General features: G+C 43.0%; 16 protein-coding genes across 16 annotated transcripts; 8 read left to right on the forward strand and 8 right to left on the reverse strand.

The window, feature by feature from the left end:
• Nucleotides 1–6: 6 nt before the first annotated feature.
• WALSEDRAFT_65355 (hypothetical protein) lies at nt 7–1,230 on the forward strand (the record flags this gene model as incomplete). Its single annotated transcript, XM_006959413.1, has 1 exon — nt 7–1,230. One exon carries the CDS (start codon nt 7–9, stop codon nt 1,228–1,230), a length of 1,224 nt encoding a protein of 407 aa, XP_006959475.1.
• Nucleotides 1,231–2,808: 1,578 nt separating this feature from the next.
• WALSEDRAFT_69817 (hypothetical protein) lies at nt 2,809–6,400 on the reverse strand. The gene is made up of 3 exons (XM_006959414.1): nt 3,624–6,400; nt 3,014–3,579; nt 2,809–2,965 (listed from the first exon to the last, which is right to left on the reverse strand). Exon 1 carries the CDS (start codon nt 6,058–6,060, stop codon nt 5,566–5,568), a length of 495 nt encoding a protein of 164 aa, XP_006959476.1. The 5' UTR covers nt 6,061–6,400; the 3' UTR covers nt 2,809–2,965; nt 3,014–3,579; nt 3,624–5,565.
• WALSEDRAFT_60925 (hypothetical protein) lies at nt 2,935–6,400 on the forward strand. Its single transcript, XM_006959415.1, has 3 exons — nt 2,935–2,962; nt 3,008–5,372; nt 5,422–6,400. Exons 2-3 carry the CDS (start codon nt 3,160–3,162, stop codon nt 5,465–5,467), a joined length of 2,259 nt encoding a protein of 752 aa, XP_006959477.1. The 5' UTR covers nt 2,935–2,962; nt 3,008–3,159; the 3' UTR covers nt 5,468–6,400.
• Nucleotides 6,401–6,486: 86 nt separating this feature from the next.
• On the forward strand, nt 6,487–8,277 carry WALSEDRAFT_60926 (ATPase, V1/A1 complex, subunit E). Its single transcript, XM_006959416.1, has 3 exons — nt 6,487–6,724; nt 6,772–8,219; nt 8,265–8,277. The coding sequence occupies exons 1-2, from the start codon at nt 6,510–6,512 to the stop codon at nt 7,232–7,234; spliced, it is 678 nt and encodes a 225-aa protein (XP_006959478.1). The 5' UTR covers nt 6,487–6,509; the 3' UTR covers nt 7,235–8,219; nt 8,265–8,277.
• WALSEDRAFT_69819 (hypothetical protein) lies at nt 6,487–8,699 on the reverse strand. The gene is made up of 4 exons (XM_006959417.1): nt 8,603–8,699; nt 8,504–8,557; nt 8,261–8,460; nt 6,487–8,216 (listed from the first exon to the last, which is right to left on the reverse strand). Exons 1-4 carry the CDS (start codon nt 8,678–8,680, stop codon nt 7,454–7,456), a joined length of 1,095 nt encoding a protein of 364 aa, XP_006959479.1. The 5' UTR covers nt 8,681–8,699; the 3' UTR covers nt 6,487–7,453.
• Nucleotides 8,700–9,101: 402 nt separating this feature from the next.
• Nucleotides 9,102–10,385, forward strand: WALSEDRAFT_65360 (hypothetical protein; the record flags this gene model as incomplete). The annotated part of the gene is made up of 1 exon (XM_006959418.1): nt 9,102–10,385. The coding sequence occupies one exon, from the start codon at nt 9,102–9,104 to the stop codon at nt 10,383–10,385; it is 1,284 nt and encodes a 427-aa protein (XP_006959480.1).
• A 67-nt stretch (nt 10,386–10,452) lies between these two features.
• Nucleotides 10,453–11,709, reverse strand: WALSEDRAFT_33288 (hypothetical protein). Its single transcript, XM_006959419.1, has 2 exons — nt 10,609–11,709; nt 10,453–10,562 (listed from the first exon to the last, which is right to left on the reverse strand). Exons 1-2 carry the CDS (start codon nt 11,020–11,022, stop codon nt 10,458–10,460), a joined length of 519 nt encoding a protein of 172 aa, XP_006959481.1. The 5' UTR covers nt 11,023–11,709; the 3' UTR covers nt 10,453–10,457.
• WALSEDRAFT_47545 (WD40 repeat-like protein) lies at nt 11,706–13,566 on the reverse strand. The gene is made up of 6 exons (XM_006959420.1): nt 13,477–13,566; nt 12,745–13,434; nt 12,375–12,695; nt 11,896–12,318; nt 11,805–11,849; nt 11,706–11,759 (listed from the first exon to the last, which is right to left on the reverse strand). Exons 2-6 carry the CDS (start codon nt 13,411–13,413, stop codon nt 11,754–11,756), a joined length of 1,464 nt encoding a protein of 487 aa, XP_006959482.1. The 5' UTR covers nt 13,414–13,434; nt 13,477–13,566; the 3' UTR covers nt 11,706–11,753.
• A 98-nt stretch (nt 13,567–13,664) lies between these two features.
• Nucleotides 13,665–15,142, forward strand: WALSEDRAFT_47548 (WD40 repeat-like protein). The gene is made up of 2 exons (XM_006959421.1): nt 13,665–14,189; nt 14,234–15,142. Exons 1-2 carry the CDS (start codon nt 13,747–13,749, stop codon nt 15,096–15,098), a joined length of 1,308 nt encoding a protein of 435 aa, XP_006959483.1. The 5' UTR covers nt 13,665–13,746; the 3' UTR covers nt 15,099–15,142.
• A 42-nt stretch (nt 15,143–15,184) lies between these two features.
• On the forward strand, nt 15,185–16,704 carry WALSEDRAFT_55079 (WD40 repeat-like protein). Its single transcript, XM_006959422.1, has 3 exons — nt 15,185–15,298; nt 15,344–15,468; nt 15,515–16,704. The coding sequence occupies exon 3, from the start codon at nt 15,700–15,702 to the stop codon at nt 16,654–16,656; it is 957 nt and encodes a 318-aa protein (XP_006959484.1). The 5' UTR covers nt 15,185–15,298; nt 15,344–15,468; nt 15,515–15,699; the 3' UTR covers nt 16,657–16,704.
• Nucleotides 16,677–18,820, reverse strand: WALSEDRAFT_39869 (hypothetical protein; the record flags this gene model as incomplete). The annotated part of the gene is made up of 7 exons (XM_006959423.1): nt 16,677–16,980; nt 17,029–17,825; nt 17,873–17,970; nt 18,017–18,084; nt 18,132–18,256; nt 18,300–18,661; nt 18,706–18,820. The coding sequence occupies 7 exons, from the start codon at nt 18,818–18,820 to the stop codon at nt 16,701–16,703; spliced, it is 1,845 nt and encodes a 614-aa protein (XP_006959485.1). The 3' UTR covers nt 16,677–16,700.
• A 22-nt stretch (nt 18,821–18,842) lies between these two features.
• Nucleotides 18,843–19,642, forward strand: WALSEDRAFT_60928 (hypothetical protein). Its single transcript, XM_006959424.1, has 3 exons — nt 18,843–18,980; nt 19,027–19,351; nt 19,394–19,642. Exons 1-3 carry the CDS (start codon nt 18,857–18,859, stop codon nt 19,587–19,589), a joined length of 645 nt encoding a protein of 214 aa, XP_006959486.1. The 5' UTR covers nt 18,843–18,856; the 3' UTR covers nt 19,590–19,642.
• A 726-nt stretch (nt 19,643–20,368) lies between these two features.
• WALSEDRAFT_58150 (hypothetical protein) lies at nt 20,369–22,450 on the forward strand (the record flags this gene model as incomplete). The annotated part of the gene is made up of 1 exon (XM_006959425.1): nt 20,369–22,450. One exon carries the CDS (start codon nt 20,369–20,371, stop codon nt 21,158–21,160), a length of 792 nt encoding a protein of 263 aa, XP_006959487.1. The 3' UTR covers nt 21,161–22,450.
• On the reverse strand, nt 20,378–22,450 carry WALSEDRAFT_60929 (hypothetical protein). Its single transcript, XM_006959426.1, has one exon. It carries the CDS (start codon nt 22,315–22,317, stop codon nt 21,166–21,168), a length of 1,152 nt encoding a protein of 383 aa, XP_006959488.1. The 5' UTR covers nt 22,318–22,450; the 3' UTR covers nt 20,378–21,165.
• On the reverse strand, nt 22,404–23,430 carry WALSEDRAFT_60930 (F420H2 dehydrogenase). Its single transcript, XM_006959427.1, has 4 exons — nt 23,318–23,430; nt 22,791–23,267; nt 22,701–22,741; nt 22,404–22,656 (listed from the first exon to the last, which is right to left on the reverse strand). The coding sequence occupies exons 1-4, from the start codon at nt 23,391–23,393 to the stop codon at nt 22,465–22,467; spliced, it is 786 nt and encodes a 261-aa protein (XP_006959489.1). The 5' UTR covers nt 23,394–23,430; the 3' UTR covers nt 22,404–22,464.
• Nucleotides 23,431–23,467: 37 nt separating this feature from the next.
• WALSEDRAFT_69827 (hypothetical protein) lies at nt 23,468–26,011 on the reverse strand. The gene is made up of 3 exons (XM_006959428.1): nt 25,735–26,011; nt 23,779–25,690; nt 23,468–23,732 (listed from the first exon to the last, which is right to left on the reverse strand). Exons 1-3 carry the CDS (start codon nt 26,005–26,007, stop codon nt 23,479–23,481), a joined length of 2,439 nt encoding a protein of 812 aa, XP_006959490.1. The 5' UTR covers nt 26,008–26,011; the 3' UTR covers nt 23,468–23,478.
• Nucleotides 26,012–26,048: the final 37 nt, after the last annotated feature.

The raw sequence follows: 26,048 nt of genomic DNA on the forward strand, positions 1-26,048 counted from the left end.
TAAGAAATGGAAACATGGCGAAAATTACCGTTAGAGTTGTGGAATTACATAATAGAACTTGCTTATCAAAATGGTGACGGTGATTGGAATGCTGCTCGTAGAGCTTCGCAGGTATGCAGATGTTGGCGTGATATGCTCCTGTCTATACCGTCTATATGGCAGAATGTCGAAATGTACGAGCATGATCTAAATGAACATGATATCAGGCTTTCTTTTGCACTCTTTGTTAAAACTATAAGGGATAGATCGAAAGATAGGATAAAGAATGTCAAAGTTATCCTTCGTGAGACGAAAGTACCAGGTGTAGCTATACGAACACTCCTTGATGATGATAAATTGGACAAGATTGTCGTACAATACACAGAATCTTTTAATGGGCCTTTCTTTGCACCTCCAACGTGCAAGGCATTAGAGGCGTATTCAACTCATACTCGCAATGACGCTGTCATCATACAAAATAATCATTTTGAGAGCGTGCGTCTCAAGAACGTCCTACCATGGTCTGTGAATGCGGATGACGGCATCAGTAATGGTTTGAAGCATCTTAGTATAGATTTACAAGAAAGAAGTAAGGATAAGATGACGGCATACACAATATCACAATGCAAGGATCTTGAAACCTTACACCTCGAAAATTTGAACTTCAGTTTACATGTTCCCGTAGTACTCAACAAGCTCAAAAAGCTATCCTTAGTTGGCAGCGAAACTCTTTTAAAATATTTAGAAGCACCTTCATTAGATGTTGCTACGATATACGGGCTTCGAGACTCCAGTAGTTATCTGTCTTACTTAGACGTCCGGCCACTGCGATATTTAAGAATTCAAGTTGATGATATCTCTGACGTCACTTCAAGTGCGTTCACTAACGAATTCGAAAATCTGGAGGTTTTACAAATTGACAACAATATTCCTGTCGATTGCCCTGACGCACGCGACCTACTCAAGCACATACTATTAAAAAAGGCAACTGCGAAGCTTAAAGCAATTAAGATATCTTCTGGCTATCATAACATCTCTCCTATACTCAGGGCACCACAGAATCTGTCGAAAATTGAGGAATTTGTTGTAGAGGACGCGGATCGTTTCACAACTGATGCATCTAAAGACCTTGATGATATTGAATGGCTAAAAAAGAATATACCAAAACTTCATCACGGTAATTACTGCAATTATGACAAAAAGGATTCGTATTTCCCCATAACATTCTCGTTTGATAATGTTATAGCTTAGAAATCAACGAAGTTGAATCAGAATGATAATTTGTACATTTGTATTAAATATATGTATTTCTACAAAAACACACAAATAGGTGATGTAATATGAAGTCACAACTTAGTCCATTTGCTCTCAAACTACTTTCTTCAGTACTAACGTTATCTAACTTGTAAAAGGAAGCATAGCGGTGGCCTTCAATAGAGTAATGAACTCATATAATCAGATTTGCTTTAAATAGTGTAATGGTTATTGGCGTGGTACTAGCTAATCTGTATTGATTTGCTAATATTGTCGTGATATCTTGTTTGATATACCAAATATCTGACAATACGTTATAATATGTTAGTTAGCTATTTCATAGGAATATCTCTGTTAATCCGTTCAAATCCTTTGAATGCAACAAAATAGCCGCAAAACAACGTAAAGAATCGCAATTCTGTCATACAGATTTTTAGCAGATGCAACGTGAAGTGTCACCCGTAATAGAATTAAGCCTAAAATATATTTCTGATTCAGTTTATTATAGTGAGTTACATACACATAATCTTTTTAGTTTCTGTTTGCAAAATAACAGAAGAAAATTTTGATCCACTTCGCAGATGTAGAACAATTATATTTCTGATATTTTGTGTAGACTGGTTTATATTTTTCTGAATGGCCGTATCCCAATGATAATAAGAATTGGCAACGATTGAAGCGTCTAGGAAGTATGAAGTTGGAAGACTCACTTTCGAACAAAGTAGGTTATTACAACAAGACCTTGAAAGATTATACAATATTTGGAGTATTCTTCATATACTAATGGCAGTTTTAACAGAATGTACATTGTGTTATAAATATATAGCTGTTATATGCTGGAAACCAAAAAAACCGTCTACTTTTAAGGCCAATTTAGTCGCTGTAAGTAAGACAAAATTATATTATACCAAAATAGATTGTTTAGGTATTAGACCTATACGATTTTTAAACGTGTAGTCTCATGTTCCAACGTCTCTGTCATATGATTTCAAAAAGTTAGATATCTCGCAGACTAATGACAATGATTAATGTGGTATATCAGAAACAAATGCCCTCCTATTTAGATACTTTTGAGCTGACACTGCGATGCGCTCAAAGCAATCAATACCAATACTGGTAGTTCTTCCTAAGCATTTATACTCATGCCACTAATGAAACAGTCTCAAATCTAAGAAATTATGTGTGAAAAAGCATCATTGGACGTATCCTGCGATTGAGGTACGACTCGATCTGAATGACTTTGTAAATGGATATCAAGGGCAACATTATTTTCCGTTAAAATCCTTGTTGTGAACGTCTTTCTATAAATATGTGGTTTCAATGTGATAGAAAGCCTAGACATGTCTGTGACGTAATTACAGATGCACACTAATAAGGCATAATAGACTCCTGATCAGGCAACCAATTAATGTGCAGAAGTATAAACTTTATAGAAAATGTTCCTTCAGTACTTAATTAAGCCAATTTTGGCGCGGACTATGACGTAGTCAATTATGTATCATGGCTGACACGGCTGATCATCTTACCGTTTTAACTATGAACATCTACAATCTGTCCACAGAACTTGAAATTGATCCCAATTATTCAGTTAAGAGCTTAGCTCAGTGTCTGGATAGCAGCAAAGATAAGATTAATCCCGAATCGACATCGCTTCCATACACAAAAACAATTCCAACACTGTTGCTATATGATAATAAGGGATTACAGATATATGACAAGATAACGCAAGGTGTGTTCACTGCCATTTTTCAGCTCACCCCACTAATCCGTATAGGTGACTTTTATTATCCTTTTTGGAAAGAATTAGAAATATTGCGTGACAACAAGGATGAAATAGCACGTAAATTATTTAACAACTGCAACGCAGGTACTGTTATCGAATTGGGAGCTGGTTCACTCAGGAAGACGTCTCACCTACTCTCAGCGATGGGAAACCTCAACAAAACAAAGAATGAAAGTGGCGACGTAGACTACTTCGCACTCGACTTGGATAGAGATGAACTCGAACGTACACTCGATGAGATGCGGGAACAAAAGTTAGACAATGGGGTAAATTTGGCAGGATTATGTGGTACATATGATATGGGCTTTAACTGGCTGAGCTCAAAGCTGAAAAGCGATACAAACTCGTCAACACCATCGATTGATCGCAAAGAATCTATTGTCAGTATGAGCGATTTCGATCCTTCTCCACCGCGCAAATCTTCACTTCCAACTCCTCCTTCTTCACCTGGATTGACTGGTGATACAAACGTGGGTGTTTTAGGAGATGATAGGGGTCCACTTTCTTTTTGGCACCTTGGATCGTCGATTGGAAATTTCGATAGAACCTCTGCAGTTTCATTCCTACAAACTGTCAGAGATAGCATGAGACCAGGATATGACACTCTTTTAATTGGTCTCGATGGACGCAATCAGGCACCAATAGTGAAACGTGCGTATGACGACGAATATGGCGTAACCGAAAGCTTCATTCTCAACGGTCTTTCACATGCTAGCCGTATACTTGCACCATATAATGACAATAATGAACAGCTCCTTGAAGGTAAATTCAGATATGTTTCGGTATACGACGAAGATAAAGGACGTCATGAGGCATATTACAAATCCCTTGAAGATTTCACTATCAATGTTCCAGTCGTAAATGCATTCAATGAAATCACAAATGGAGTGAAAGAGATAGATATAGCCAAAGACGAGTTACTAAATGTTGAATGGTCTTATAAGTACTCAGACGAGGAAGCCATTGCCCTGTTCAAGGCTGCCGGCTTGAGAGTAACTTACAAATGGACAGATAGCGAAAAAATGTATGGCTTGTGGCTCGTTGAAAGACCACCGTTCAATCTTCTCCCACCTAATCTTCCGATGTGGGCTTCTACAACTAGGCATTCGCTCCAGGGTGTACCACTCATCGATGATTGGTTAGAAATGTGGAAATGCTGGGATTGCATTATGAAAATGGTACCATCAGATATGTTGCACAGAAAACCAATAGACTTGCGACATATAGTTCTCTTCTACTTTGGACATATACCTGCCTTTTTGGACATATACATCTCGCGTCAATTTGGTGAGGCGCTCACGAATGAGCATTTCAAGGATATTTTCGAGAGAGGTATCGATCCTTCTATGGATGATCCAAACGTATGTCACGACCATTCAGCCGTTCCTGAGAACGAAGATGAATGGCCAACGCTGGAAGAAGTTCTCGAATTTGATATGAAGACAAGAGAGAGACTGCTCAACATCTACGCAGATATTGATCTTGGAAAGTTACATTTGGACAGACGTTTAGCGAGAGTGCTTCATATGACTTATGAGCATATGATTATGCATGGCGAAACATTGCTTTACATGCTCATCCAGAAATGTGAGGAGATAAACCCACCATCTGGTTTCAGTATTCCTGACTGGACTGCACTTAAGTCCCTCTGGGATGTAAAAGCTGAAGAGCGTAATCAAGTGCTAGAATTTGCTAGCCAGGACGTCCTTCTAGGACACAATGATTCGGAGTCAGGAGACTTCGATGCAGGAAATAAAAACGCGGACTCGCATGAATACGGATGGGATTGCGAGAATCCATGCAACAGGGTCCACGTAGAAGGCTTCAAAGTGGACGCTCTACCAATTCGTAACGGCGAATACAAAGAATGGTTGCAGAAGACCGGTAACAATCACTTGCCCGCATCGTGGGCATTGAGCGATGGTGAAATCAAGATAAGGACACTATATGGTCTCGTTGATTTCGTGATAGGTCAGTCTTGGCCAGTCCAGGATAGTTTGGAGCAGTTGGAGAAATTCGCTGTCGACAAAGGCGGAAGGATACCAACTGAAGCAGAGCTTAAAGTGTTATCTAATACTATAGGAAATGACCATGCAGGCGCCAATGTCAGCTTTGCTAATTGGCATCCAATCCCACCAGCTGCACCATCTGAAACGGGCAAAGGACACAACGGTGGTGTTTGGGAATGGTCGAGTAATACATTCGAAAAACTCGAGGGATATGAAGCTAGTAATCTTTACCCTGGTTACTCGAGTGACTTCTACGATGGAGCTCATTATGTAGTTTCAGGAGCCTCATATGCCACTGCAGGCAGGATTGCTGAGCGTTCTTCATTCAGGAATTGGTACCAAAAGCCGTGAGTCTTTTTACTGATTGAAAACGATTATCTAACGAGGCAATTGTAGATATTCTTACGTGTTTGCTGGTGCTAGAGTAGCTTATTCAACTTAATATACGATATGCGACTAATTATAATCGACAAATTGCGTTTAACATGTGTATTATACAAGTCATAGTTTGATCAAATAATTCATTAGGTATTTAATCGTCTATATTGATTTTTCTAGTGAGATATTGACGTCTGTGCCATTACCAACGAACTTTTTGACAAGATGTAAGCCAGCCTCATTCAATAGAGAGGATGCAGGGTGGTTGAATATGCAATTATGGAGAATGCCGTTGGTGGATATATGCAATAGAGACAAAGGAAGTGTAGACGCGATTGCGTTTGCGACTGTCTTCGATGTGAAGCCTTCAGGGGAGGCTAAGAGTGCCATAGTGGTATTTATATTACCGTGCTGAATGAGTGTACCCTGTAATTCTCTAATATGCCTCGGTGAGAGCTTCTTGTTTTCACATTTACATTGTACTAATAAACTAATACGGGGTTGTGTTTGTGTGCATCCTTGTAAATCTACACCACGGTCATTTGCGCCGCCAACTCTCATGAGATTCATTTTAAGCTGAGTAGTGAGAGAGTGCATAACTGCTAGCTCGTAGGCAGTACCAACGGTCACTGTGTTGAGTTTCCTCCGCAATATCATAAAACTAGCCCAATGTAGTCAATTGTATCCTTCAATGATGGACGAAAGAAATCAAAGACGACAAAGGAAGAGGAAGATAACGTCATAAACCTGTCAAGGGTTGTTATAAATCGATACTGACGCTCCTAAGGAGATGAAAATGTTCGATGTTTGTTGACTTCTCACCAGCTGATGGATCTGAAATGGTATAGACAGACAGGATACGGTTAAGCTAATAGACTACAGTTGGAGGCTTTAGCGCTGCATGTGCACGTGTACACTTGTATTACTCTAACAACGCAGTCTCAGGATGACATTGCTGTAGAATGCTCGCCATTAGAGCGATATCTTGTTCAAATAAAGGAATTGTTATTAAAATACAGAATAAAAGAACTATAAATATAAATCAAATTGTAAATTTCTAAATTTTGTGCTTTCTACATCGTTACTATCAACTATCATTATAGAAAATGAGCAAACCACTCGATGACGAAGAAGTAAAGCAAGAGCTTAACAAAATGGTATCCTTTATCAAACAGGAAGCGGAGGAGAAAGCCAGAGAGCTCCGCGTTAAAGCTGACGAGGAGTACGAGAATGAGAAAGCTAAGATTGTAGCACAGGAGCAGCACCATTTAAATGCAGTATACGATAAGAAGTTCAAACAAGCACTTGTCGCTCGCAAGATGTGAGTATATTGGTCACTACACACCCCTCCCAGCTGATAAGCCACAGCGCCCAATCCACCCAAACTAACAAGGCACGGTTGAGAGTATTGAGCAGTCGCGAAGAACATCTGAACTCCCTATTCGAGGAGGTTAAGAACAAGGTAGATAAACTCTCAGAATCTGATGATTACGCCGATATTTTGAGGAGATTGATAGTACAGTCAATGTTGAAGTTGATGGAGGGACAGGTCATCATCCAAGCTAGACCTAAAGATGAGAAGGTTATTGAAAGCATCCTCGACGATGCTAAGAATGAATTCAAGGAGGCCACTGGTAAGGATGTCGACGCACAAATACAAACCTCTCTCGAGGACGCGTCAGCGGGTGGTGTAAAGCTAAACGGATTCGGTGGTCGCATTTCCATCGATAACACTATCGAAGCACGTCTCAGCCTTCTTGAGGACCGAATGCTGCCAGAAATCAGAATGGACTTATTTGGACAAAACCCAAATCGTAAATTTGACAATTAAAGTGCATTTAAGCTGTTTCTACTATTGATTTATACCTACTAAACATACAAAAGAGTGAAAAATTAATTATTATCGGGATGTGTGGTGATAGATAGTAAAACTGAGAATTTTATTAAAGAATGACTAACTGTTATAATCGAAAAAGCCTTGAGCCTTATAGCCTTATAATGTGCCTATTTTTAAGCAACTTAAATCCAATTTGGGTAATTATTAAGAAAATTAGAAGAGGAATCTTGGAAGTATGTTGGATGCTGCAAAACCAACACCCAAAGCAAATGCACCAACGGCAGCGGCAACACCTCTACGCTGTACGACAGGTCTTTGTTGGATTTCTTCTGGATTAGCAGGTGGATTTTGGCCAAATGAGACAACCTTGATTTCATTTCCAGTCTCATCTTCCAACTCACGTTTTCTTTTACCTTCGCCTTCCAAAGATTCTGTTGAAACTGATGGTTGGATAGTCTCAAGGACTTCTTCTTTGACAACCTTAACTGGGCTTGATTGTGATAAGTTCTTTGATTGCTTGATATCGTCAACTAAATCCTTAGCTCTCTCAATATCAGCAAGAACTTGGTCGTCATTCAATGCCTTCTTGAGTGGTGATTCCTTTTTGTCAACAACAATAGTCTCCTCAACGGACTCTTCAATAACAGCCTCCTTTGGTGCCTTCTTAGCTTTCTTCTTACCTGGCGTCAAGTTGTGGGTGAGTGGTGAAGGTGAAGGGGATCTCGATTGATGTCTGGCTGATCTTCTTGGTGCAGGGTTCTTTGTAGGTGTTGGTATTTTCGATGCGGATTTTGCTGGTGATTCTAAGCTAGCTTGGGCTTTCGCAGGTGAACTCTTAATATCCTCTGAGGTTTGTCTATTGGAAGAGCGCTTTTTGAAGTCTGTTAAATCTGGTGTGTCAGCTTTGGCAAGAGCGTCGACGTATTCCGCCATCGCGTAACGCTGACCGAGCTCTTCAGCGATAGCGATAGGAATCCTAATGAGGTTAGCTATGCTTGATGATTAGTAGAGTAGACAAACCAAAATCCAGCTAATTTTGCTAATTTTCTCTCTTGGTATTCCTCGGTAGGGACGAGTGTGACGTCGTAGTTTTTCTTGACGAAACCGGACTCAATCTTCTCTTCTTCATCTGTAGCGTATGGATAGGCGGCTTTAAAGAGTGATCCGAATGAAATACCGTTGCAATCGTATCTCCTGAGAATGAAAGTGTGTTTCTCGCGCTTCAATGGGTTAGGAGGGATGGTGCGTGATGGCAAAACATACTGGATGTGGTAGCTTCAACCTTGCTATTGTGATTGGTCTATCGTCTCGCGTAATCTACTAAAATGAGCGAATAAGTTGGTGGGAAGGAATGAAACGCACCTGCTGCCACTTTGGTGAAGGTATTTCACTCTTATCGAGTAATTCGTTAAAATCCTTTGGCAATCCTGGCGAAGTCATTCTTCTTTAGTGAGTGATCAAGAAAGAGGAGACGCGCTTCAGTCAAACAGTCTCGAAAGCAGATTGAATATTTTTAATAAATTTATATTTAGCTTTGTTTTACACGCGTATTTTATTCTTTCTATTTATTACCCTTCCTCTCTCTATTCTATCGCCCTCTGGTAGTCAAACGTGGGCTGGGAAGTCTTTTTTTTCACAGCTTTTCTGAGTGCATTGTGAGTCTCTAGACAGTCTATAAGGCTCTATTGACTATTACTTCCTTCCTGACACCCATCTGTCTTGATATCAACCATGTCTACTCTTCTGCCGTTTATATCGCAGGCAGAGAATGTATAAGAAAGTGGTACACCATTAGCCCTTTACTGAAACTAGCATGGTATCGCTCATCACTCTCCCCCTTTCTCTCTTTCACTCATTCACTATGGAGCAGCAAAGGAAGGCAATAGCGAGCAAAATAGGGCTCTTTCTCGAAGAGGATATACCATCACCCCAATCAATATTCATACAAGACAGCCAGTCTATTGATTTCACAATCGAGTTTCTTCGCGATACGCTGCCCTCTCAAACACCATTTATATCGACCTCAGAAGCCTACAACGCGCGTTTAGTAGTGGAGCGTATTCTCACAGCTTATAATGTCGATGGTGCATCAACGAACCCCGTTGAAAGGCTAATTGATGGTCTGTCGAACTTCCAGGGTGATTTCACGAAGCGCTATATCGTCATAACCGAAGCTCATAGGTTGAAGAACTATGATAACCTCCTTATTCCCCTTCTTCGCCTTCCCGAGATAATACAGCTACCTTTTACGCTCATCATGACGTCTAAACAACCATTCACAACGCTAAGACCGACAAATGGACTTTCACCTGATCCGATACTAGTCAATATACCTCCAGTTTCTAGCAAAGACATTTATGACTATCTCATCCAAAACTGTCCTAGTGATGTTGGTGAAAATCTTCACAGTACTTATCAAGCATTATGTAACTTCATAATGAGCTCGACGACGGCACTTAACACCCAACCAAAAGAGTTGCTCAAAATCACGCGTAGAGCTTGGCCAAAGTTTATTGAACCCTGGACAGAACGGGATGCAAGACCGACCATGCGAGATAATGAGCTCCTTACATTGACATTCGCACGAGCAAGTAGGGGAATCATACAATCGATAAACAGTAATCTTCCTGATAATATGGATCTCCTTCAGGCGTCTTTACCAACTGATTTGACGCGCTGTGCCCAGCTTTTGCTTATCGCGTCTTATCTCGCCTCTTACAATCCACCAAAACAGGATGTTCAAATGCTCTCGATATCGCTCGACAAGCAGAAATTGGTGCATAGGCGGAAAGACGCAAAAAGTAGACCAGCTCAGCAACTATTAGGTCCGAAGAACTTCTCATTCGATAGATGGTTACATATCTATGGCGCTCTTTTGCATTTCATCAATGATACTTCACTCACTGCATACTCACTCACGAATTTAAAGAATGACCATAGGGTTTTCACAGACAACGAACTCGGACAGGTGGATGTATTGCAGAATATCTCACATCTGACGCGAATTAAAATGGTTCAACGTACTTGTCCATATGAAAGATTGGACGGTATGACATTCAAATGTGCTATAGGATACCACGTCGCTTCAAATCTAGCTAACAGTTTTGGTGTAAAATTACACGAATTCCTTTGGGATATATCATAATTTATTATATCGTAAAACATTTATACTAATTTATATTTTATACAGAAAAGATCGCTAGACTATGATAGGAATTTAGAATTGTATTTGCTCTTCTTGTTCTTGTTGTTTGAAGGAACATTGTCCCTTCATTCTGTGGTACTTTAATCCGTTTTGCTGCTTGTACGCTTTGTTGCAGCCCTGTGCCTGGTCAAAATGGGTCATGAAAAGGTACTTAAGAACTCACAGGAACTGGACATTTGAATGGCTTGTCTCTGTCCTTTTCATCCTTCGCGAAAGGTGCAGCGGCGGATGACGGATTAGCGGGTATATTCGCATTTTCTTGGCTAGTGACGTGGCTAGATAAGCCGGTTGCCATAGCTGTATACGTTGAGGCGGTAGAGCGTGGCGGCTGAGGCTGTAAAGGCGCAATTGGCTGTTTGCGTTGCTGTTGTTGCTGGTACTGCGTATGTAAACCAGTCAATGGTGTTGACATACTAACAGGTATAGTCCTGCTATGTTGAAGCTGTTGCTGTTGCCTCATGGCCGCATTATGCAGCATATTTGGCTGTACACAGCTTGTACCAGCGCTAAAACTCCGCGGAATAGCCTTAAATGGTGCACTATCGACATCCATATCGATCATCGGGGTGCCAGGCATACTCGAACTTTGCTGCTGTGCGAGTCTAATTTTTTGCTGTTGTATATCACTATGTATAGAAGTAGCAGCAGTGCTGACAGTCGTGTCTACCGATCTGCTACTTCTGCTACTAGCGCTACTCTTGAGGTCACTGTGTTCAGTCTCGTAGTGATTTTGCAATTGATGGAGGTTCTCAAGGTAGACACCGCAACAGGTGAAGTTCCTGCAGTAGTCCTCCTCCAACTTTGGCAAGTAATCGCTTTCTACGGACATAGACAAACTCTGTTCGCTTAGCTCGCAGCTAAGTTCGCTGGTCTGGATCACTGAATTGATAGACTGTCCGTAGACACCGAAAGACCTCGGAGAGTATGGCGACACCGACATATTTATGGGTGAACTCGTCCGTGGAATCTCCATAGCCATAGTCTTTGGCTCAGCTGTGCATTCAGACATTTTCGATTGCTGCTCGTAGGCTGCTATTGAAGTAGCTAGCATTTTCTAGAATAGACCAGCTAAAATGCCTTTCAGATGATCTCGTGCCGGGCTCTCGCGAAGTGCTCAGTCAAAGGAGCAGCCAAGATTCGAGAGCGCAGATCGGCATTTTCGCATTCTCGATTTTGCAGCCATTTACGCGTATGACCTTTTATATTACCTAGTTTTACTCTTTCTTATTATAATATCACACTCCTTCGTATTCTCAGCTTCGAAATAACAATATTAGTGGTTTTATAGTACAAAAAGGCTGAATTGAATTAATCCTAGTCTTCAGTTAGTCAGGCTATAATATTTTTGCTAATACTCACCCATAACTTAATTGCTCCATCCCAACTAGCAGTAATGACTTTCGACTAGAGCGTCATGTTAGTATGAATCCACTCAGCGCACCACACTTACTGTTTCATGCGGGAGCCATGCATGGTCAATAACGCACCTGTCATGCGCTTTGATCTTCTTGAGTAGGCGACTCGTCTTCCAATCCCAAAACACAATGTTACCAGCACCATCACCACTACTGATGTAACGTCCGTCAGGACTGAAGCCGAGCTGGCATGCATATCCAGATAACGAATGGCCAGCGAACCTCTTCCTACGATTTTGCTTGAACGTGTCAGCAGCCCATATCAATATCTGATTATCGAGAGACTGAGCAGCCAGGAACTTCTTGGTTGGATGTAATCCAACTGCTGGCATACTGTGCATATCAGGCTCAGCTATGTATTTAATGACGACCGGTATATCGTAATCCCAGGCTCTCATCGTCTTGTCGTCAGATGTAGTTACGAAACGTCGATTGTCATCTACGAATGTGAGTGTGTTCTAGAGTGAGTGAGTGAGTCTACTTGTTCGTTTAGAAATTACTTTTAAATACTCACAACTGGACCCAAATGCTGGTCGTACTCTTGTGTAATCTCATTAGTGCGAAGGTCAACCTGTATAATCTTCCTATCTTGCATACCAGCCAAAAAGGTATCTTGCTTGTCAGCGTCAGGGTTGAAAGTGATACACTGAGGACTTTTGTTGTTAGTGAAGGCGCTGATACACTGTCCTGTCTCCGTGTCCCACAACTTAATCTGCTTGTCGTAAGACGCAGACAAGAAACGTGTACCGTCGTTGTTAAATGCGACATCCTTGACTGCTCTGTAGTGACCCATGAAAGTTCTTAAGCATTTACCTTCATTGTAGACATCCCAAAGCTATGATAACATATGAACAACTGATAGGTATCCTAAAAAGTCTACTCACCTTAACTTTGTTGTCCATAGAGGCAGATAAAAGCAAATGTCCGGAACCTGGGAAGAGTTTGATACGGGAAACACCCTTGGTGTGACCTGCCCAGGTGTGTATACAGGCTTTTGGAAGGAAATTAGTCTGGCTGCCTTCCTCGCCGTAGAGGTTGACATCGACGTCTGTAGGGATGTGCATGTAGGTACGTCCCTGGTAATCGCGGAGCTGGCTACCATGGAAGACGGACTTCTCTCCACCTTGTGCGAGCAATGTCTTGCTAGCATTACTCCTACTTGAATCGTCGAGCCATTTCTGTCTGTCTATTTCCCAGTCTTCGACGTCTTCCTCGTAAGGAGCTTCGATCTCATCTGGCTTTGCTACATCCTTCCAAGCGGCCCAGGGACCTCTATACTCGTTGTCACCGTCTACAACCTCCAAATCACCCTTGTCTTCTCTGGCATACGTCTTCCTCTGCTTCTTATCAGGGCGTAAGATACCCTCGTATTGGCGTTGTAAGGTCATAAAGTCGTGATCGTTCATTGTTTGCTCCTCGATGTGTGCGTTTAGTAAGTTTTGATACGGTTTGTTGTTCTTATCTCTGAAAGGGTCGTCTGGACCAGCGACGGCGTTGTTCATATGTTCGTAGGGGATGTTCACCAACATCTGGTCGTCTGTAGGCCTCACCATGAGTGCCTGAGCTTGTTCATCCTATAGATAGTCAGAGATGACGAATGAGAGTGAGTTACTCACTGCAGCTGCTGTCTCTACATCTGGCGCGGCTTTCAGGTTCTTAGTGACTGGTATTTCCTTCTCGCTGTCGTCATCTGAGGCGTAGCTGACTAGCATCTTGGACGTTGCTTTTCAACCCCCATCTAGTAGAATATAGACGATATGGTGTGTTTAGAGATAAAAATTTAAATTCTCTGCTGACTTACTTAGAAAATAAAAGCTATCACTAGAAGCCAGGCTGATGGCCATCCATCCGACCAGAAACCACCGTCGAGGAATCCAGACCCCTCTATGCACCCGTTCGCTAAGCAAAGAGAGTACTCTAGGGCTGTAATTGCATCCAAGATGGACAGAATGTTCGCTAAGCCTTTCATTGGAGCCATAGAGTGTGGTGATGGTGTCTACGGTATGGCCAGGGATAGCGCTAGACTCGGCGTCGTAGCCACCTCAGGCGCAATGGGTGAACTCGCTATTCACGACGTTCCAACACGCCAGACGCTCCTCAGCGTCCCAAACGCGCACCAAGGCATCGTCAGCTCCCTCGCCTTCTCTCACACTTCAAAATCACTCAGAGGTGATTCCAGACTTCTCAGTGCTGGTCTCGACAAGCATGTTAGGATGTGGGATGCAAACCGTTCGACCGACGCTGGAGACGACGCAGGTTTGATTGACGAAGAAGACGCTACAGCCGAGCAAAAGCCACTGAGAACTTGGACTGCGAATGCAGGTGTAAAGTAGGTGATACACACTCTATTTTATTTACTAACGGTCAATAAAGTTGCATCACTCACAACCTTCTCCATCCTACCTTCGCTACAGCCTCTAACGCTATTCAAGTCTGGGAGGAAGCCCGCACAGAGCCAGTCGAGACGTATACATGGGGTCACGACAATATCTCAGCACTCAAATTCTCACCTACCGAGCACACGATCATGGCAGCAGCTGCTGGCGATAGAAGCATCTCACTCTGGGACACTAGAGTAGCGGGTGGTAGTATTGGACGTATATTGACGCCATTCAAGATGAACGATCTTTCATTTAACCCTATACTCCCAACTCTACTTTTGAGTGCAGGAGAAGATCACAACCTCTACCTCTGGGATATTCGCAACATGGGTGGTGGTGCAATCCAAATATACAAAGACCACGTTGCGGCCGTAACATCCTGCGACTGGTCACCAACCGGTCAACAAATAGCTTCTGGTGGTTGGGACCGCACCGTGCGGATATGGGACAAGAACCACGGTAGATCGAGCGACTGCTACCACACTAAGCGTATGCAACGCCTGATGAATGTCCAATACAGTCTCGATTCTAAGTACGTACTCACGGGTTCTGATGACGGTAACCTCAGGATCTGGAAGGCAAGAGCGAGTGAGAAGATCGGACAGATGGATGCACGTGAGAGGGATAGGATTAACTACCGTGACAGTCTCAGAGAAAGATGGAGTGGTGTTGGTGAAGTACGCCAGGTCGAACGCAGACGTAATCTTCCAAAGGCAATCCGCAATGCATCTAAGCTCAAGAAGACGATGGTCGACTCACAAAAGACAAAAGAGGAGAATTCACGACTGCACACTCAAGCAGGACAAACGAAGCCAAAGTCCGAGAAGAAGAAGAGTGTCATCAAAGAACAGACGTAATGATCTATATATTGTACTATTTATTTATATTCCTATAGACTTTTCCTCATTTACTCGCTTGTTATCATACAACCATCAACGATGAGCGCAACGACGCTGCCGACGCTTGAGGAAGTCATAGACAAGAATCTAAAGCGAGGACGTGAATTATTCTATAAAGATTTGGAGTTCAGCCTTGAGAGTGGTGTAGATGAATCAGCGTATGTAGAGAATAGCATTTCATACCGGTATACTAACAAGCACAGCAACAAAGCTAAGCTACAATCGAAACTAGCAGATGAATACAAAGGTGCACAGAACCTTCCACCTTCTCTCGCCGCACAGGAAGGTCCAAGAGGAAAGAAGAGTCGCAAAGCAGATGCAGAGGATAGTGAGTCGATATAGAACTATTTCTACAAACTCTGACAAACCACTAGTATCCGCACAAACCCAGAAAGCTATCGAAGGATCAACATCGAGAAAACCAGACGAACAGTCACTTATTCTGCACAAATCATTCCCTAAGAATGTCAATGAATCAGCCAGTACCAGCACCAACGGCAGTAGCTCTATAGTAAATAGCTACAATAACTTTGAAGGCACAAAACTTAGCCAGCAACTGATGAAAATCAAGAACCAGACGCAAGCCAAACCAGATTACCACCCACAATGGAAGCTCATGCGTGTTATATCTGGGCATCTTGGTTGGGTACGCTGTGTTGCTGTGGAACCTGATAACAAGTGGTTTGCGACAGGTGCAGGCGACCGGACGATAAAGATATGGGATCTCGCTTCTGGAGAGCTCAAATTATCACTTACTGGTCATATATCTACCGTACGTGGTTTGGCAGTATCTAATAGACACCCCTACCTCTTCTCCTGTGGTGAAGACAAGATGGTTAAATGTTGGGATTTGGAAAGCAACAAAGTTATACGTCACTACCATGGTCATTTGTCAGGTGTTTACGCTATGGCAGTACATCCAACTCTTGATTTACTCGTTACAAGTGGACGTGATTCTGTCGCGCGTGTATGGGATATGCGTACGAGAGCACCTGTTCATGTTTTAACAGGACACAAAGGCACAGTCGGTGCTGTGGCTACCCAAGATGCTGATCCACAAATTATAACAGGATCGATGGACTCCACTGTGAAGCTATGGGATCTTGCAGCAGGTAAAGCAATGACTACGCTCACCCATCACAAGAAATCTGTAAGGAGTCTAGCAGTACATCCAACTGAATACTCTTTCGCAAGCGGTAGTGCTGGTGGAAATAATATAAAAAAATGGAAATGTCCAGAAGGTCAATTCGTACATAATTTCAGTGGACATGACGCAGTTATAAATAGTTTATCCCTCAATGCAGATGGCGTACTCTTTTCAGGTGCTGATAATGGTAGCATGTCGTTCTGGGATTACAAAACCGGTTTACCATTTCAATCAATGTCTGACATCCCTCAACCAGGTTCTCTTGACGCTGAAGCAGGTATTTTCTGCTCAACCTTCGATCAAACAGGTTCACGTCTTATTACAGGTTGCGCAGATAAGACTATCAAGATGTACAAAGAAGTGTCGTAATTTTTGCTTTTTATGTATTATATTACTACAAAATAAATTATGTGCTAATCCAGACGTGTTTTCTTGCTTGGAGGTACTACTTCAACCTCGTCGTCGCTATCATCTAGTGTGATAGTCGCATTGTTTGCCTTGGCTGGTGGTGCTTCATCCTCACTATCGTCGATACAGACAACTCCATCAGCGGTCTCTGTATACTCTTCTTCCCTAGCTCTCTTGCGAGATACTGGTTCTGGTTCTGGTTCAACTGGTTCTGGCTTCTTCACTCTCTTGCCGGGTTGCTTGAAGGAGTCTTGTGATGGCAAAATGCAGCTTTCAGATGCATCCCTTTGCCATGTCAGTAAATATCATCACAAATCCAACCACTCTACTCACTCTGGTAATGGGGTCAAGACGACTGCAACATTGTCGAATTCACCATCCTCATCAACAACAGTAATGAATGTGTTCGACTGACAGCCAAGATCTTTTAATGGTTTGTTAATATTATCTTCAAAGTCAGGGTCATAGAGTAAGCGCTCCTTTTCGAAAATGCTGAGTTCTCTATCATCTTCGTATACCTTGAATAACATCCTAAGCGTAGTTATGAACTCTCCCAAAGTCAACTTGGACTCGTCAACCGGGAGTGAGATGTAGGTATCTCTACAGGCCGTGCAAAATGGATTAGGTGGTTCGAAAGGTGCCGCGATAAGCTGTGAACCGAGGTATACAGCTGGTTTACAGAGATCCATCTCATCATTGAGGACATTAACAGCCTTGAGTAGTTGAACGCCAGCAATTATCGCATTAGTCGTAGCTATAGCCGGTATAATATTACCCGCCATCTCCTTCACTTCGAACACGGTCTTCGGTACAATGCTATAAACTATTGAGCGGAGGTTCGAAGCGGCGCTAACAAAGTCTAGAGTATCTCTATCATCTTTGTCAAATTCAATTGGATCATCAGTTTCACGTGCGCGCGCACTCAGACGCTCCGTCGCATCGATGAAGAGTTTGACATTGTCACCTAATGTCATCTTGCGTTGATCAACAATTGCGCTATCGGTTGTACCACCCTCTGTAGTGAAATCTGAAGAGTTTACACAGTCGTCAAACTCTAATGGACGAGGTTTCTGGCGATTTTTCCACATGTCTTCCATTTCTAGTAATCTTTTGACATCTGAGTTGAATATCTTGTGTTTGTTAGCTTGATAATTGATCTAAGCACAAAATGACTCACTTTGTCGAAAAGTACCTTCGCACCACCTTCAGTTCTGACTGCTTGTCTGACTTTCTTGAACGCGTGTTGTTCTTCTTTGAGGGTGTTTATCTCATCAGCTGGCCTATCGCATGAGATTTAATCTTTGAATCTGAAACTACTCACCATTTTCACCCTCATCCGCTGCCTTATCTAATTCACTATCATCCTCCTCAGCCTGACCAAATACCTGACTTGAATTCTTTGTAAATAAATCATTTCTTGAAAGAAAGGAACCTACGGCAGGAGATAAGACTTTGACCATACAATGGTGTGAATTGGTGCAGATGGTGTGCTTCTGATGGTACAGACTGGGAAAGTCTTTGGTGTAGGCTTAACCTGACAGTCGTAGCATTCAAACTTATCCTTGTATGTTGTTAAACGAGTTATTTCAAATGTAACTACCCACCTTGATGATAACCTGTACATTGCCAGAATATCCAGTTGTCCCACTCTCGATTAACGGCGTGTTAGAAGCCAAACACATTTTATTTACATGCCTTCTCGCGTCGAGGTTATCGAGCGCGCCGAGGACGATATCAAACTGCGAGAACCACCTTATATCATACTGAGGTGCCTTTATATTATCATGATGTGCTACTATATCGACATCTGGGTTGAATTTGCTTGCTGTCTCTTTTGCTACTTCTGATTTTGACCTTTTGATATGTCTCGCCTGGAACAAGAACTGTCTGTTGAGGTTAGATAAGTCGATAGTATCGAGGTCGATAATATGAACATTCTTGAAACCGGTTAAGACGACATTTTTCACTATTTCTATTCAATATGTGGTATGTCATGGGAGAAGAACGCACAAAGTTCGCAGCCGATACCACCAGCACCAACGATCAATATCTTTGCGCTGGATATTCTATTAAATGATTTCTCACCCAACACTCGCGCGATCTGGCTGTCTTTGAATGTCGTCATGATGGTAGGAGAAGAAGAAGTTGGAGAGCAACGACGATGATCTTACGCAGCGGAACGTTATCACGCGCTATGAGTTGTATATCACAGACGAATCTATCACAGTTGCGATGTATCCACAGTAAAGGAGAGATAAGCAATCGTGATCACAGGCTACAAGTTGGTAAGTAGCTCATGGCACTATCTACACACTCTTATCGCATACTCAGGTAGAGCTATACGTACTCTACGCTTGACGCTTCCCCGTTTCTTTGATGATGGACTCTCAGATAGGGTATACGGCGGAGAAGAGGAGATATACGCACCAAATGTGGCTTTATACCTCCCCAATTTCCACACACTTCACCCACCGCCACTCAAAGGTCGTGCTGTCTACCTTCGTAGCGCGAGTCTATTACGTCTCGCATTTGTAGCTTTACACTCAGATGCAGCGGTTACACTGAAGAGCACACACTATTATGAGGGTGATCTACGTATAAGTCTGATGGTTTCATCGATAAACAGGTTAACGAGGGAGTTATCAGAGTGGGATGTGTGAGTAGAATGCAAACATACTCACGCACACTAATAGATCAGTCTATTCAGGTATACATTCGACAATGCCGGTTTGATTGACGTACATGAGGTATTACGCATCAATCCACCGCCAACGAGTAGTGCAATCGAGGGATTACGCGCAGTATGGATGCGTCTACAGCATAAGCCAGAAGAAGCTGTAATATTCGATGGAAGTGGAAGTAATGAAGATTTTCACTCAAAGAAGAAATCATAGGAGTATGATTTAACGCTTTAATAACTTGTTAAACATCCATCTACCCCCCGTTGTACAATAATAGAAGTTGATTTTTAATTTTTTAGTATGATGATATAAAATCCGCGCAAAAAACTCGTCTTCTTCTTTAACCAACCACATACAGTCACCGAATAGTAACACGACGCAGCATACAGACGAATGGAATTATTCCATTATATCTCACGCTGTGGGGAAAGTCCCCGGACCGACGGACACCCATTTGTACATAATTGGAGAGCTCACCAATTGGTGATTTTGATGGGGTCCGGTGTAGAAGTTTGCTAGTACTCCAGTTGGAGTGCAGCTATAGGCTTCTGCATTGAATGTCTACGCAACTGATAAATGGCGAAGATACGAGCCCACATTGGATGTGTAGACAGCAATAGATTGTCGCATAAGAAAGTTATAGTGTTGGCTGTGCTACAGCAACAGAATGGGGCTTACAATTGGTGTTTACTGTATGTGGTTGGCCGTGACCTTACTCGGGTAAGTAACCTAAGCTGGTTGCTAGTTCACATGATGTCTTTGAGCTTTTATAAGTTTGAATTTCTTCAGGGAGGAACAGCTTCGGTTGTAATGCTCCAGAACTTGACACCCCTGATACAACTAGCAAACCAGCTATCCCGAATAGACATTCAACTAACATCCAACAGGTACACACACCTACAAATAAAACTTTTGTCTCTTTTTTGTTTCTCTAAATTGACCAATGTTTGCTTGTGGGCGTCTTCTGTTTGTAACAACCATCATCGTCATAGATGACAGAAGTTTCTGTACACCCTTTAGTTATTTTGAACGTTAGCGATCAGATAAACAGATCAAAGTGTATAAATAGTAAGAATATTGTTGGTATTATTATTGGAAATCAACTTGGTAGATCCGTAGACATCATCAATAGCTTTGAGCTTAGGTTACTAGATGATGGCAGTATAGACGATGAATATCTGACTGGCAGACTCGAGTTATATAATCAGGTTTTCCCACAGTTTGAGTTACTCGGTTTCTATACAAACATCCCAGAATCAGAGCATTTACAAGAGCAACTCTTCAAATACAGAGAATCGCCTTTGATGCTATATTATGATGAGTCTATCACTGACAGCTTACCATTCGAGATATACGAATTGATAAAGTCATACGAGAAAATATTCACCAACAACCTTAACCTAACGATAAAATCATCAGAAGTGGAAATGATATCAATCAACCACTCAAACAAATATACCAACAATCAATTGAAAGATTCCATAGATGGTGACTTCAACTCAATCAGCTTATTACATAGCAGATTGAGCGTCATTGTCAATTACCTTAACAACCTGGGTGATTCACAACCAGATCCTGAGATCAATGCAATGTTAAACTCACTTTATCATCTACTCAACACGGATAGTCATCAATATAAAGACGAATTCAATACTGAGTTTAATGACACGCAATTGACGACTCTCTTGAGCAGTCTAACAACATCAACAAACAGCTTGAATTCGCTTCTTAACAAATTTCAAGTCATTAACAACTCATTTGATTTACTTGCACAGCAACAATAAAAATATTAAACTGAATGCATTCTATTTAAGATCTTCTCGGTTTGCTTATTTAGCTTTAACTGTGGTACTTTCTTCTCAAATACCTCAATCATTCCTTTACCCATGTTTATTAGTTCTTCTCTATTGTGAACTTCTTTGAAGTACCTCCTTGGTCGATATTTGTATTCGAACTTTGGTCCAGCCGGCTCACCGATTTCTAGTAGACTTTTAAGGTATATGTTTAGACTATTGATAGCAAAAACTTCCTTTTGCTTCCCTTGATAGCTATCTAAGAGGTTATCGACCAGATTGGCCGCGCTATCCTCGTATCCTGTCCGAAGTAGCCATCTGAGGCAAGCAAGAGAGAGATTTACCGATAACCCATCCTTGGCTGTTGGCAACTGAAATAATCCTTTTTGCAAAACGACGATAGGAAGCACATTAATCAAAGCTTGTTGCGTTGGTTTCGCATCATCTATCAGACTACCTAGACTGTTGTGATCGAACGCTGCAATTGCCTTGCTCTGTGATAAGCTGTAACTCCTCCGCGCTCTCGCTTGATCCCTCTGATTCTTGTTTATACCAATGCGACCATTGTGTACGCCATTCAAGAGAATAATAAAGGCTTTCTCGGAAATGAGCACACCTTTTCTGATGTTCTGGATATAATAAGCCAAAGTTTTGATATCTCGCAAGAATACCAATCCGGGTATGAGTAAATTCGCTATAGCACTCTCTCCGAAAATGTTTAGCCGACTGGTAGCTTTCCTGATGGCTTTCCTGTCATGGCGAATAAGCGCTCTACTGAGATCTTTCAGTTTGTCGCTATCGAGTATCCTTTGCTTGGCTATACGACGTTTCTTGAGTAAATTACCCACACGCGGTCGACTAGCCCGGTTTTCTCTAAGTTTTCTACTCTCTATTAGTCTGTCTTCTAAACTGAATGCTATGGCGTTCTGCCTTCTTGGTTTTGGACGGTCAATAGGGTGGTGCCTTTCTTCATATGTTCCTTCTACAGGGATATTGATAGCTGGTCTACGCTCGTATGTTCTTCCACCATATACAGCTGGTACAGGAGCCCCTAAACCGCTGTCGTCTTCTCGCGGTATTCTCGTCGACAGCGCCCGCGAGAAAGCAATCCAGCTTGATCGACGTAGAGTGGCCAGGCTGATTGCCATCTGATAATTTGTTAGGATCGTACGCTAGATATCCTAATATACCTACAACACCCTTCCTAATGGTACACTTACAACAACATATATCAATTAAAACGAGGAATATATAAAAAAAATATTAACAATTTTACAACATCTATACCACCAGATCTACTTTTTTTCTTCTCCTTCTTCTTCAGCTGGTGGCTGGAGCTTGAACTGCTCTGGCTTGTGGTCGACACCCTCACCGACTTGCTCCCATACGGAAGCAGCGCCTTCAAAGTTTCTGAATGCTTGTGTGAGTTGAAGTGGTTCTTGTACGACACGCTTCTTCTCTTCATCGTATCTCAATTCTGTGTAACCCTAGAATTCTATTAGAGTATGATATAGGAATGAAAGATACTCACAGTCAATGGGAAATCCTTTCTAAGTGGGTGACCTTCAAATCCTAAGATTTTGTTAGTAAAACTACCAAGTTTACACTAGCATATACGCACCATAATCGGTCAAGATTCTTCTCAAATCTGGATGGCCGGTGAAGAAGACACCATACATATCCCAAACTTCTCTTTCGAACCAGTCAGCACCTCTGTATACACCAGTGGCAGATGGAACAGGCGTGACTTCATCAGCGTAGGTTTTTACTCGAATACGCGCATTGTAGCGTACGGAAAGCAAGTTGTAGATAACTTCAAAACGCTGTGACTTGGTTGGGTAGTCAGCTGCAGTGATATCCATAGCAGATTTGAACTGTGATTGTGTGTGTTGCTTGAGGAATTCCAATGTAGGAATAACGCCAGAAGGTGCTGTCATGAGCGTCAATTCATCCTTGTATACGGAGAACTGTTGGATGAACTTTGGCATAGCGGCCATCAAGTAGCTACCATATTCGTGGAGAGGTGATTGGAGGTACTCTGTATCGATAGCTGGATTCCTTGGTGCGTTAATGTTGAAGTCTGCACTTGGCTGGCTCTCTAGTGGGTCTTGATCAGTAAAGTAGAGAAATGCAATAGAGAATACACACCCAATCCAGCCTGCATGAGACGACTACTAGTAGAAATACCCCTTACGCTTCTTCTGAATGTGTTCATAATCGACATTTTCTTATTCGCCCTTAGTCGTCAGAGAAACAGCCCTAGGAGAATGATAATAAAAAATTTAAATATTAGAAAAATTACAAATAAATTAGTTTCTCTTCTTCTTCTTCTGGACTACCTTGAAGGTCTCCTGGAGCGTCTTTGGCGCTTGTTGCTGCTTGACGATATCGGCAGCTGACGAAAGTGAAACACCTTTGCTGTCTTCCTTTCTTTTCTTTGCAAATTCGCCCGCGAATCTTCTACCGTCCATTGTCGAGCTAGAAGCATAGATCATATCTTGGATTAACTCCAAATCTGGCTTTTCAATATCAAATGAAAGTAAAATAGGTAACAGTTCGTCAGCTGGTTATTGTTAGTGATACATTACAGAATTAGAAGAATAACCCACAAGTCGTTCCGTTCAAGCCAACTAATGCTCCCTTGCACCACTTGATGAATTCCTCTGATGGTGCACCAGGTTCTCTAACATTTCCACCCTGTGCAATCGAAGGAGGTACAGAAACAGCTGGGGCAGGTTTAGGTACTTGCGCAGGCTTTGTGGTTTGTTTAGGAGCCGCTGGGACTGGAGCTGGAGCTGGAGCTGTTGGAGCTGGTTTAGCGCCGTTGCTCTGCCCGACGACAGTCCAGGCTCCACCTGCAGATGGAACGGTAGTGCGCTGCGCAGAAGCTGCATAGCCTCTTGTTGCGGAGGCTGCTTGTGCGCTCGCAACCATCTTCTTCCTTTGGGCTTCACGCTCCCTAGCTTCTTCCTCTTCCTGAATCTGACGGAGTGTCTTCTTCTGGTTGAGGTTGCTACCACCCCATGCTGGGCCAGTTGGCTGTGGTGCAGGTGCTGCTTGTGGTGCACTGCCTGCCAATCCCCAGTTGAGTGTGCCTGGAACAATATCATCAATTCTTGCGCTCGCATTTTGTGATTGGCTGATTGCAGCACGTTGTGCTTGTTGGGCCTGCTTCCGTGCTTGCGATTGACGTGCCTCAGCCTCTTGGATCTCCTTTAATGATGGTGCGGCGGTAGCCTTTTCACCTTGCTCTTGAGGGGCCCATGGAGCAGGTGCAGCCTTCTTTGGTTGGGCGAATTCACCTTCTTCATGCTGCTGTTGTTGTTTGTCGATTACGTCGGATAAAGAAACTCCCATCTTGCCGACAGGACCTTCCTGCTTGGACATGCGCTGGACTCTCTCGAGTTCAGCTTGGGAAATCACATTCACACCGCCCCTGACGGTCTTCTGGGATGGTTGTGGGGTTGGTACTGCAGGGATAGGCTCAGGTGTCTTCATTGGTGACATGACGCCATCCTCTGTCACGCTTGCAATTGTCGATTCTGGGGCCTCAACTTGGACACTGATATCAGCCTCATCTTTGGTCTGGGTATTGTCCAGTTGCTCCTGTGCTTGTTTCTGCGCCTCAGCTTGCGCTTGTTGTTGGAGTTCCCAAGCACGCTGGAGTTCGAGCTCGTGATGCAATTGCTCTTGATGTTGTTGTTGTTGTTGTTGCTGTTGGAGCATCTGCTGTTGTATAAATTGTGCTTGGGCCGCTTGTTGCTCGAGGAGCTCGCGATGTCTAAGCGCCATAAGGAATTCTTCGCGAGAATGCTGGTCCGGAACATCGACACCTGGGCTGTTAGGACCCCATAACGGACGGCCAAAAGGTGAGGCTGCAGGTGAAGACGTTCTACTGTCCCAGTTTGCGAGACGCTGAACTTGAGGCTGGGGATGGTATAGACCCTCCTGCTGGAGACGCCCCGCAAGTGGAGACTGCGTCGCTTGTGGAGAGAGAAGATCCACCGCGGGAGATGCGTTGCTAACAACGGGTGACGCGTTGAAACGCTGATTGAGAGCGTTCACATTGAGCGCAGGAGGAGCTGCTGGCAAAGGCGCAGAGTGGAACGGCGCGGATTTATCTTGTACACTCGCCAAAAGCTCTTGTAGAGGTGTGAAATTGTCCCTATCCACTCTGCGTACAAGCAAATCAGAGGGGAAGTAGCTACCGAGGAACCACTCCTGCATGAGGTCCGCCTTGAAGGGACCCTGAACGTTACCCGACGGGTCGCGATAGACCCAGTCTGTGGCCTGATGCTGGCCCTGACTGGATGCAACACGAGACATCGGTGTTGATGATGGCAATTCGGGGGCAAGCTTGTTCTTTAGCTGCGCAGGGAGTTCATCGTCAGCATCGAGTGCCAAACTACCCAGAACTGAAGAGACAGGCGCTGTGCTGTCTTCTTTCTCAAGCGGTGGTTTCTTATGGCGGTTGTTGAGGCCTGTGGGGTTAGGACTCGTGACGGATTCTTTAGTAGGGCGCTGTGGTGTGTTAGAGCCGTATATCCTCTATATTCTATCCCCACCTTGTTGAACAAATCGTCAGACTTCTTGAAGCGGGATGCCCAGCCAGAGTGGTTATCCCAATCTGGTTTGCTAGGTGTCTTCTGCTTCTTCTGGTTGTTAGAGACCCTCTTCTTTAAATGCGAGTTGAGCTGTCCAGTTGGTGGAACTTTCGTAGACAAATTCGCAGGTGTTTGTTTCGTAGCTGATAGTAAAACGCTATCTGCAATATTGTCTGGTGCTACGATGTCCAAATTTTTGTAGGTTTCTATCAATTCTGTCTTGCTGTAGCTCATATTTTGTCCTGGCGGTGGTTGAAATAGAAATTCTCAATTCG

This window comes from Wallemia mellicola (genome assembly GCF_000263375.1).
Source record: "Wallemia mellicola CBS 633.66 unplaced genomic scaffold WALSEscaffold_17, whole genome shotgun sequence".
NCBI lineage: Eukaryota > Fungi > Basidiomycota > Wallemiomycetes > Wallemiales > Wallemiaceae > Wallemia > Wallemia mellicola.

Coding starts and splice junctions, on each gene's coding strand:
- WALSEDRAFT_60925 (XM_006959415.1), top strand. CDS start 3,160: ATGGGAAACCTCAACAAAACAAAGAATGAAAGTGGCGACGTAGACTAC. Junction 5,373..5,421: donor AGGAATTGGTACCAAAAGCC/GTGAGTCTTTTT, acceptor AGGCAATTGTAG/ATATTCTTACGTGTTTGCTG.
- WALSEDRAFT_69817 (XM_006959414.1), bottom strand. CDS start 6,060: ATGATATTGCGGAGGAAACTCAACACAGTGACCGTTGGTACTGCCTAC.
- WALSEDRAFT_60926 (XM_006959416.1), top strand. CDS start 6,510: ATGAGCAAACCACTCGATGACGAAGAAGTAAAGCAAGAGCTTAACAAA. Junction 6,725..6,771: donor GCACTTGTCGCTCGCAAGAT/GTGAGTATATTG, acceptor GATAAGCCACAG/CGCCCAATCCACCCAAACTA.
- WALSEDRAFT_69819 (XM_006959417.1), bottom strand. CDS start 8,680: ATGACTTCGCCAGGATTGCCAAAGGATTTTAACGAATTACTCGATAAG. Junction 8,558..8,602: donor CTTCACCAAAGTGGCAGCAG/GTGCGTTTCATT, acceptor TCATTTTAGTAG/ATTACGCGAGACGATAGACC. Junction 8,217..8,260: donor GCAAAATTAGCTGGATTTTG/GTTTGTCTACTC, acceptor TAACCTCATTAG/GATTCCTATCGCTATCGCTG.
- WALSEDRAFT_33288 (XM_006959419.1), bottom strand. CDS start 11,022: ATGCCTGGCACCCCGATGATCGATATGGATGTCGATAGTGCACCATTT. Junction 10,563..10,608: donor CATTCAAATGTCCAGTTCCT/GTGAGTTCTTAA, acceptor GACCAGGCACAG/GGCTGCAACAAAGCGTACAA.
- WALSEDRAFT_47545 (XM_006959420.1), bottom strand. CDS start 13,413: ATGGTGAGGCCTACAGACGACCAGATGTTGGTGAACATCCCCTACGAA. Junction 12,319..12,374: donor ACCAGCATTTGGGTCCAGTT/GTGAGTATTTAA, acceptor CACTCACTCTAG/AACACACTCACATTCGTAGA. Junction 11,850..11,895: donor CATGGCTCCCGCATGAAACA/GTAAGTGTGGTG, acceptor ATGACGCTCTAG/TCGAAAGTCATTACTGCTAG.
- WALSEDRAFT_47548 (XM_006959421.1), top strand. CDS start 13,747: ATGCACCCGTTCGCTAAGCAAAGAGAGTACTCTAGGGCTGTAATTGCA. Junction 14,190..14,233: donor ACTGCGAATGCAGGTGTAAA/GTAGGTGATACA, acceptor CGGTCAATAAAG/TTGCATCACTCACAACCTTC.
- WALSEDRAFT_55079 (XM_006959422.1), top strand. CDS start 15,700: ATGAAAATCAAGAACCAGACGCAAGCCAAACCAGATTACCACCCACAA.
- WALSEDRAFT_60928 (XM_006959424.1), top strand. CDS start 18,857: ATGATCTTACGCAGCGGAACGTTATCACGCGCTATGAGTTGTATATCA. Junction 18,981..19,026: donor TGATCACAGGCTACAAGTTG/GTAAGTAGCTCA, acceptor TCGCATACTCAG/GTAGAGCTATACGTACTCTA. Junction 19,352..19,393: donor GAGTTATCAGAGTGGGATGT/GTGAGTAGAATG, acceptor CTAATAGATCAG/TCTATTCAGGTATACATTCG.
- WALSEDRAFT_60929 (XM_006959426.1), bottom strand. CDS start 22,317: ATGGCAATCAGCCTGGCCACTCTACGTCGATCAAGCTGGATTGCTTTC.
- WALSEDRAFT_60930 (XM_006959427.1), bottom strand. CDS start 23,393: ATGTCGATTATGAACACATTCAGAAGAAGCGTAAGGGGTATTTCTACT. Junction 23,268..23,317: donor TCTCATGCAGGCTGGATTGG/GTGTGTATTCTC, acceptor AAGACCCACTAG/AGAGCCAGCCAAGTGCAGAC. Junction 22,657..22,700: donor GAAAGGATTTCCCATTGACT/GTGAGTATCTTT, acceptor ATAGAATTCTAG/GGTTACACAGAATTGAGATA.
- WALSEDRAFT_69827 (XM_006959428.1), bottom strand. CDS start 26,007: ATGAGCTACAGCAAGACAGAATTGATAGAAACCTACAAAAATTTGGAC. Junction 25,691..25,734: donor CTGACGATTTGTTCAACAAG/GTGGGGATAGAA, acceptor AACACACCACAG/CGCCCTACTAAAGAATCCGT. Junction 23,733..23,778: donor TGGCTTGAACGGAACGACTT/GTGGGTTATTCT, acceptor AACAATAACCAG/CTGACGAACTGTTACCTATT.